This window comes from Lactuca saligna, chromosome 1 (genome assembly GCF_052625555.1).
Source record: "Lactuca saligna cultivar CGN05327 chromosome 1, ASM5262555v1, whole genome shotgun sequence".
Taxonomy (NCBI): Eukaryota; Viridiplantae; Streptophyta; class Magnoliopsida; order Asterales; family Asteraceae; genus Lactuca; species Lactuca saligna.
The window spans coordinates 46,396,307-46,404,958 of record NC_136417.1 but is presented as its reverse complement, the minus strand read 5'-3'; the positions used below and the strand labels follow the sequence as shown (position 1 = coordinate 46,404,958).

The 8,652-nt window shown below is 37.0% G+C and overlaps 2 protein-coding genes across 2 annotated transcripts; both read left to right on the top strand.

Moving 5' to 3' along the window:
* Positions 1–2,196: 2,196 nt before the first annotated feature.
* LOC145005779 (protein FAR1-RELATED SEQUENCE 5-like) lies at positions 2,197–3,752 on the top strand. The gene is made up of 3 exons (XM_078964890.1): positions 2,197–2,559; positions 2,642–2,891; positions 2,974–3,752. Exons 1-3 carry the CDS (start codon positions 2,197–2,199, stop codon positions 3,750–3,752), a joined length of 1,392 nt encoding a protein of 463 aa, XP_078821016.1.
* A 1,222-nt stretch (positions 3,753–4,974) lies between these two features.
* Positions 4,975–7,850, top strand: MEE40 (Pentatricopeptide repeat (PPR) superfamily protein). Its single transcript, XM_078983794.1, has one exon. It carries the CDS (start codon positions 5,438–5,440, stop codon positions 7,691–7,693), a length of 2,256 nt encoding a protein of 751 aa, XP_078839920.1. The 5' UTR covers positions 4,975–5,437; the 3' UTR covers positions 7,694–7,850.
* The last annotated feature ends 802 nt before the right edge of the window (positions 7,851–8,652 follow it).

Below are 8,652 nucleotides of genomic sequence, written 5' to 3'. Positions count from 1 at the left end.
CTTTGATGCACCACTGGTCCAAAATTGGATTTTTCCATTGTTTTTGGTCCCTCTCATTCACTTCCGTCCATATACTCCGTTACATGCAATAAAGATCGGGGTATTTTCGTCTTTCCACCTCCATATCATCGATTACCGCCATATTGAATGATATACGTAGTTAATGACCCTTCACTATACGCACTAAACCCAACTTGTTGATCGAAAACCCTAATCGTTCATTGAAATCTTGCATTTGATCATCAACCGCAATCGTAAGTTTGAATCCACGAGTATGGTCCAAATGTGGGAAATCAGGCCAAGAAATCAGTGTTTTGATGCAATCCGAATTTACGGTAACGTACTCTGTTTCTTACATATTTCTTTGAAACAAAAAAAAAATCTTTTACAATCCATATAAAGTAATGTTTTTTTGGTTTGGTTCATGATTTTTACAGAAGGATATCCCACGATGTTCACTATTGAGCTCCATCATGGAGGGAGGTTCACAAAATTCCCAGGGATAAGCTACATTGAAGGAAAATTAGACCACATTGACTTGGTAGACATGGATGAGTTCTTTGTGCATGAGTTGGACGAGGTGATGTTGAAGCTTGGTTATGATGTACCACTAGTCATTTACTACCACTATCAATTGCCAAAATGGAGATTTGGAGTTTGGTCTTAGAGCTCTAGGGAATGATATTGATGTACTTAGTCTTGCACAGTACATTGAACATCATAAGATCATCATGGTATACACTAAACATAATGAAACTAAGTTACTTACATACTTTATGTCTCCAAGAGTTAAACCTAGGGTCATAATTGAGGAAATAGCAGATGATGTGCCCACTGCAACTGTTGGTGATCAAGATGTCCTAAATCTTGAATTGTGTTTAGTAAGATATGAGACACCCGAATACAATTCAAATAAGAGATTGAGGTTAGTTGATGGGAGTCAATCATGTAGTAAGAAATTGTGTTTCAACTTGGAACACACTGCAACTGTTGGTGATCAAGATGCACATGTTGAAATTGGTAATGAAGGTGCAAATATTAGTGAGCAAGGTGCAACTGTTAGTGGTCAAGATACACATGTTGAAATTGGTAATGAAAGAGCAAATGTTAGTGATCAAGGTGCAGCTGTTGGTGATCAAGATACAGAAGTTCATGATCAAGGTGCAAATGTTGGTGACCAAGAAGTAAATACAAGAGAGTTTGATACCTTTGATGACCAACCATTTCAATTTGAAGACTTTGATCCTTTCTTTGATCAATATACTTTTAATGATGGTAATGATCAGAGTATGGGTGTTGGTGCAAAACTTGGCACGGGACTAGGGGAAGTTCAATTTGAAAGTGAGGGAGTTTGTGAAGGACTTGGTGAAGGAGGTAGTGAAGGGGGTAGTGAAGGGGGTAGTGAAGGGAGTGAGGAAGACAGTGACTTTCTTGAAGATGAAGAAAACTATGTAAGTGATATTGAGGTGGACATGAGTGATTTCTATATGAATGTTGATCTAGATGTTGAATATGTTGACAGAGGAAAAGGTGTTGAGACTGAAAATGAAGTTGTTGATACAGAAGATGTTAAAGATGTTGAAGTAATTGATAATGATGAATGGGACTCATTAGGTGAAGATAGTGATGATGAAAGAAGGAAAGCAATATTAAAACAGATGGTGAAGGAGAAGAAGTGCTCTCTTGGTGAAGTCCATACAGTTACTTTTCAAGTGGGTCAAAAGTATAAAAGTAAAAAGGAAATTAAGGACAAAGTCAACAAACTTGCCATTGAGACTAGAAGGAATCTTGGCTTCAAGAAAAACGACAAAACAAGGCTTAGGGTTGTGTGTAAAGGTAATGTACCTAATGTAAATGCAAGTGGGGTAGGTAAGGGCAATAAATTAAATTGTTCTTGGTCAATGCAGACTTCACAGTCAAAAGATAGTGATTATTGGTATGTGAAAACTTTACTGGACAAACATACTTGTGTTCAAACTAGAAAACTTAGGGCTTGCACTGCGAAGTATATATCTGCAGAAATCTTAGACATGGTCGAGTCTAACCCTACAGTACCCCTTCGAAGCATTCAAGAGCAAGTTCAGAAGAGGCTTCAAGTTGGTGTCCATACACAAAGTATAGAGAGCAAAAGCAACAGCTACAAAGCAAGTGAGTGGTGACTACACAAAGCAATACGAGGTGTTAAGAGATTATCTTATGGAACTACAAGCAACTAATGTGGGTACAACTGTGAAGCTTGAGGTTGTTAATGAGCCTAACAGTACTAGAGAAACAAGGCAGTTTAAAAGGGTGTATATTTGCTTAGGGGCATTAAAGAAAGGTTTTAAAGCAGGTTTAAGAGATATTCTGGGACTAGATGGTGCTTTTATGAAAGGACCCTTTCCAGGCCAAGTACTCACAGCAGTTGGATTGGATTCAAACAACGGCATATACCCACTTGCATATGCCATTGTTGAGACTGAAAATATGAGTAGCTGGAAATGGTTTCTAGAATGCTTGGGAGATGACTTAGAGTTGTACTCAAATTCTAACTTTACTTTCATGAGTGATAGACAAAAGGTACTATTTTCTTCTTTTTGTATTACTAATAGTTTATTTGTATATGATTGTTGCAATGATTATGTGAAATAATCCTTTACAGGGACTCTTACCTGCTATTGCACAACTATACCCACAGGCTGAGCATCGATTCTATCTAAGACATATTTATGAGAACATGAGGAAAAAATGGAAAACAAAAGAGTATAAAGATCACTTATGGCAGTGTGCAATAGCAACCACAGTACCAGAATTTGAACACTACATGAATGAACTTAACAAGTTTGATAAGGATGCTTTTGAGTGGTTGAAGAAAATCCCCCTTCACCATTGGTCCAGAAGCCACTTTTCAGGTTACATTCCCTAACTTAGGTGAAGCTTTACTAGTGCTCATTGTATATGGTTTAGTTCATATAATTTTCTTGTTTAATACAGGCAGAGCAGGATCGGATATATTGCTCAACAATTTATGTGAGGTTTTCAACAGTAAGCTTATTCATGGTAGGAATAAGCCCATCATAAGTTGTCTTGAGTACATCAGGCGGTACCTTATGAAGAGGATTTGCAATGTGAAGAAAGTGATGTCCAAAGCTCCAGGTCCACTCACTCCAACAGCATCAAAGTTACTTGAGAGAAATAGGGAAGCTTCAGTCCAATATAGAGCTAGATGGAATGGGACTGCAAAGTATGAAGTTTATGGTCCTTGGCATGACCAGCATGTGGTTGACATGACAAATATGTCATGTACATGTAGAAGGTGGGAATTGAATGGGATTCCATGCAGGCATGCCATAGCTACAATACATGAAATGACTGATAGTGGAGACAAAGTTGGGGAGCTTTACACTTATGTCAACAAAGTGTATTGGCTTCAAACATGGAGTGAAGCTTACTCTTACACTGTGGACCCTATAAAGGGTAGAGCCATGTGGCCAAAAAGTACCTGTCCATTTCAATTAACACCACCACCACATCACAATCAACCTGGGAGACCTAAGACCAAGAGAAAGAGAAGTGCAGATGAAAAATATGATAAACAGATGCAAAATCATGGTGCAGGTGAACCTGAAAAACTTACCAGAAAGTTTGTTAGTGTTAGGTGTGGGAAATGCAACAATAGGGGTCATAGCTCAAGGACGTGCAAGGGTCAAGGTGGGAATGCAGGAAGAAATGAAGGAGGGAATGCAGGAAGCAGTCAAAGAGGGAATGCATGATGCAGTCAAGGAGGGAATGGAGGTAGCAGTCAATGCAGGAATTAGTGTATTTTGTTTAAAAACTTATCTTTTGGTTTAGCACAACTTTTGTGCATTTGGATGTAATGGTTTAAAACTAGTTTGTTGTAATGGTTTTATTTTGGTCTTTTAGCCCTTTTGGTCATGAAACTAATGTCAACCTTTTGTCATTGTTGAAGAATGATGTTTATGGTTTATACCAACTGTTGGTTGTCATGTTTATGGAACACATTTTTGGTTATAAGAACTGTTTTCTGAAACAACAAATAAACATTAACATTCGGTGATAACTGCAATACATTGTCATTATATCCTTGAAAAGGTTACAAATTTCTGAAGTTGTCCAAAATAACCCTAAACTGATATTACATTATCAAATACCAAAAACTACCACATTCCCTTGTTACAATTTCATAACACAAAAAACACCCAAAAATTACATGCAACTACAGGGGTCCCTAATTGCTTATTACTAAATGAAAAGCACCCAAACCACCACAAATAGTAACCAACTTGCAAACAAACACATCTTCAATCTTGCCACTTGATAGTTTACATTGTTGATATTCCTCAATAATCCGGGTATTATCAACATAGATCGTGCACACATGGGAGGATCAATCCATCCTAAGAATCGGCATCTGGAACCCTTCACATAAAAAAATAAACCCTAAACATGAGGGTGATTTTCCAAAATGAGGGTAAAATAGCAAAATCGAACACTTACCTTTTGAGGGCAGGAAAGAAACCTCCGATCAGGGTTTGCTGATGTCCAGGAGGTGCGAACCACCGCTTCCCTACCACAGAAACACATCACCATTTTAATTTTTGATCTCTAAGAAATTGTGAACACAGAGTAGGAAGAGTATGAAGCTCGTGAAGTTGAAGAAGGAAGAGTGATGTAGCTCTGCTTTTATTTTGAATAAGGTTGCAAAAAAGGTCCCTGTATGTGGAAAGACGAAAATACCCCGGTCTTTATTGCATGTAACGGAGTATATGGACGGAAGTAAATGGGAGGGACCAAAAACAATGGAAAAATCCAATTTTGGACCAGTGGTGCATCAAAGTATCGTTTTGGACCAAAGTCGTATAATTTTGCCAAACATAGGGACCATTTTTGCAATTTTGTCTTTAATAATCTAGAGATATTTTTGTATTGAATTAAGTTGACGCGAGGGTAAAACAGGTATTTGACAAGCTGCAGGTTACTGAATTTGGCGGTCTGTTGGCGGCTCCTATAGATGGTTTATCCGTTAACTTCGCCATTGAAGACCTCAATTGATTCTCTCAACAAATCTTCTTTGTTTTTTCACTAGTAAAATCGTCTTTCCTCCTTTCACTGATTCTGCTCAAAGATTTCTTTTTTGTTACTTTGCTTATCGCTTGTAATCTCCCTAGGTAAGATTACCTCATCTCTGTAAGTTTCTTTAATTGAATTCATGAGCAACAGATGAGCATACAATTCTCAAAAGCGTGCTACTGGGTAGCATAAGTTAATTGCTTGTTGGATTTCCTTAAAGGGTTTTCATTCTTTTTGCCAAATAGTGAGAATTTTAGCTGCCCACCAGGTGTTTGTTGAATTGCCTGAATGAGTTTTCTTTTCTCTGCCTGAAGTGGTACACAGTCATAGTATAAGTCGAGGTGTCTCTATTGATTGAATAGCTTGAATGGCTTTTGCTTCTTGTCTAAGTTGCGACCCATGGACTCTTCCTCAAAATCTAAACCATCCATCTCTACTTTTCACTTCTACAAAGCTCGCAAACTTCGTTACATTTGCATCCACTAAACACTACGAGCAACTCACCACTTTACCTTCAGAAAAAGAACTTATTGACATCCTGCGTCGTGAAAAAGATGAACATTCTGTGCTTAACGCCTTCAAATGGGCTTTAAAGCAACCATGTTTCACACCCTCTTTGTCTATCTACGAGGAAATGCTTAAAAAGCTTGGCCAAGTAGGTTCAATCGATTCAATCAGAGGAGTATTGGATGACATGAAGAAATCTTCATGTAAGGTAGCTGAAGATACTTTCTTTATTTTAATCGAAAGTTTTGCCAAGTTTGATCTATACGATGAAGCCATTTGTGTGTTGTTCATAATGGAAGAAGAGTTTGGAGTGAAACCAGGCACACACACTTTCAATTTCTTGTTAAACGTTCTTGTGGATGGAAACAAACTAAAGCTAGTAGAAGATGTTCACTCACTAATGTCAAGTAAAAGAGTCAAAAAAGATGTTTCAACTTTCAATATCTTGATAAAAGCTCTCTGTAAAGCCCATCAAATGAGACCCGCAATTCTGATGATGGAAGACATGCCTACACATGGATTGACACCTGATGAAAAGACATACACCACACTAATGCATGGTTTCATTGAAGAAGGAAACTTAGATGGAGCATTAAGAATCAAAGAACAAATGGGATTAGCACAATGTGAATTCACTAATATATCAGTTAACACATTAATCCATGGATTTTGCAAAATGGGACGAATTTCAGAAGCTTTGAATTTCATCCAGGAGATGTCAAAGGAAGGATTTTTTCCAGATCGGTTTACATTCAACACTTTGGTCAACGGTCTATGTAAAGCAGGACATGTTGACCATGCTTTAGAGATTTTAGAAGTAATGCTTCTAGAAGGATCTGATCCTGATGTATACACATACAACACAGTGATTTCAGGATTGTGTAAAATTGGTAAAGTTGAAAAAGCAAATGAGATTTTGAGCCAAATGGTTGAAAGAGACTGTGCTCCTAATACAGTCACATACAACACTATAATCAGTGGTTTATGTAAAGAAAACCAAATCGAAGCAGCTTCCAAACTTGCCCTTGGTTTGACTAGTCAAGGAATCTCACCCGATGTATGCACTTTCAATGCTTTAATCCAAGGTCTTTGTTTATCAAGCAAATTCGAAACTGCACTCCAAGTGTTCGATGAAATGAAAACAAAAGGGTGTCAACCAGATGAGTTCACTTACAATATGTTAATCAATTGGTATTGTAACAAAGGAAAACTAGACTCAGCTTTGAAGCTACTAAAGGAAATGGAAGCAACCGGTATCCCTCGAAATGTAATTACCTATAATACCCTCATCGACGGGTTTTGTAAAAACAAAAAGTTCGAAGAAGCCGGGGAGATTTTCGACCAAATGGAGCTTCAAGGGATTTCAAGAAACGTTGTTACATACAACACGCTTATCGATGGGCTTTGTAAAAACAGAAAAGCAGAAGAAGCAGCCATGCTTATGGATCAAATGATAATCGAAGGTCTAAAACCTGATAAATTCACTTACAATTCGATTCTTTCTCATTTTTGTAAAATGGGAGACATAAAACGCGCTACAGACACTGTTCAAGTTATGATCACAAACGGATGTGAACCCGATATTGTAACCTATGGGACTTTGATTCAAGGGTTATGTAAAGCAGGAAGGATTGATGTTGCTTGTAGGTTGTTAAGAAGCATTCAGTTGAAAAACATGGTGGTGACACCTCACGCGTATAATCCCGTGATTCAAACGTTGTTTAAGAAACGGGGTGCTGAGTCAGCGATGGAGTTTTTTAGGGAAATGGAGGGAAAGGGTTGTGTGCCTGATGAGGTGTCGTATCGGATTGTGGCTAAAGGGCTTTGTTCGGGTGGTGGGCCCATTGGTCAAGCGGTTGATTTTGTATTTGAGATGACTGAAAAGGGATATGTACCCGAGTTTTCTTCGGTTTATATGTTGGCTGAAGGGCTTTGTGCTTTGCAAATGGAGGAGACTTTGGTTAAGTTGGTGGATCGGATTATGAATACTGCTATGTTTAATGATAGTGAAGTTAAGATGATTATGGGGTACCTTAAAATTCGCAAATTTGAGGATGCGTTGGCGGCTTTGGATCGGTTTCTTGCTGTTCGGAAACCTAAGAGAGGTTACTGGTGAGGAGGTCTTGTTGTATGTTCTAGTTTTTGGTTGGTAGGATTGTCTATGTTTCTACCATATATTATGTGTTGTAACTTTTTTTTTACCCTAGTGTTATGTTGTTTTGTGGTTTTGAGTATGATGTTTCAAAGTAATATACTTCTTGAAATGCTAACAATTATGGTGGTTTGGAGTATGATGTTTCAAAGTATTATTATCGGTGTTAATAATAGCTAAGTCATTGACATTACTTATGAAATAATAATTTTATAATAAATCAAAAGGCTGATATAAACCATTGTTAATGTCTTCATAAAATAAAATAGAAACAATATGTTTAAGGTAAATATATATATTTCGAACCATATAACCTCAACCGCGACGGAATGCACATCTAGTAAATTTGTATATATATATATATTTAATTTAATGTCATTTTCAATTAGTCTTACTCTAATTTAATTTAAAAACGATTTTGATTGCTTTTTGGAAACAAACTATTTCAAATACCTTTAATTTGTCAACAAATTAAAAAAAAAATTATGAAAATTTTGTTCTTCTACCTTTTGGCGCAAGTTCATCGTGTCATTCTATTTAAAATTTACTCATATTTAGGATTTAATTTTGCGATGTCTATGTTGTTGCATCCCCTTCATATGATTTGAATTTGATGAAGTGAAAACATTTATCTTGAGCCTCCATTTATAGAGTGGTTGAGAAATTCTGTCATGCATTTAGTTGTCTGTATGAACAAACAAACTTTGCAGAACCGTTTCACCTAATTCTGACCGGTTGTCCGCACTATTTTTCTACAATTAAAACACTTTTATGGCTATTTAGTGAAAAGTCAATTGGCTCTTGCTACCTTACGGAGCAAATAAAGGATCCGCAAATCACGCAAATCACACTGTTTATATAAACAACAAACGTTGTACAACCAGCTTATATAAAAAAGATTTCATATTCTATGTGAGTAAACT

Coding starts and splice junctions, on each gene's coding strand:
- LOC145005779 (XM_078964890.1), top strand. CDS start 2,197: ATGGAACTACAAGCAACTAATGTGGGTACAACTGTGAAGCTTGAGGTT. Junction 2,560..2,641: donor TCATGAGTGATAGACAAAAG/GTACTATTTTCT, acceptor AATCCTTTACAG/GGACTCTTACCTGCTATTGC. Junction 2,892..2,973: donor GTCCAGAAGCCACTTTTCAG/GTTACATTCCCT, acceptor TGTTTAATACAG/GCAGAGCAGGATCGGATATA.
- MEE40 (XM_078983794.1), top strand. CDS start 5,438: ATGGCTTTTGCTTCTTGTCTAAGTTGCGACCCATGGACTCTTCCTCAA.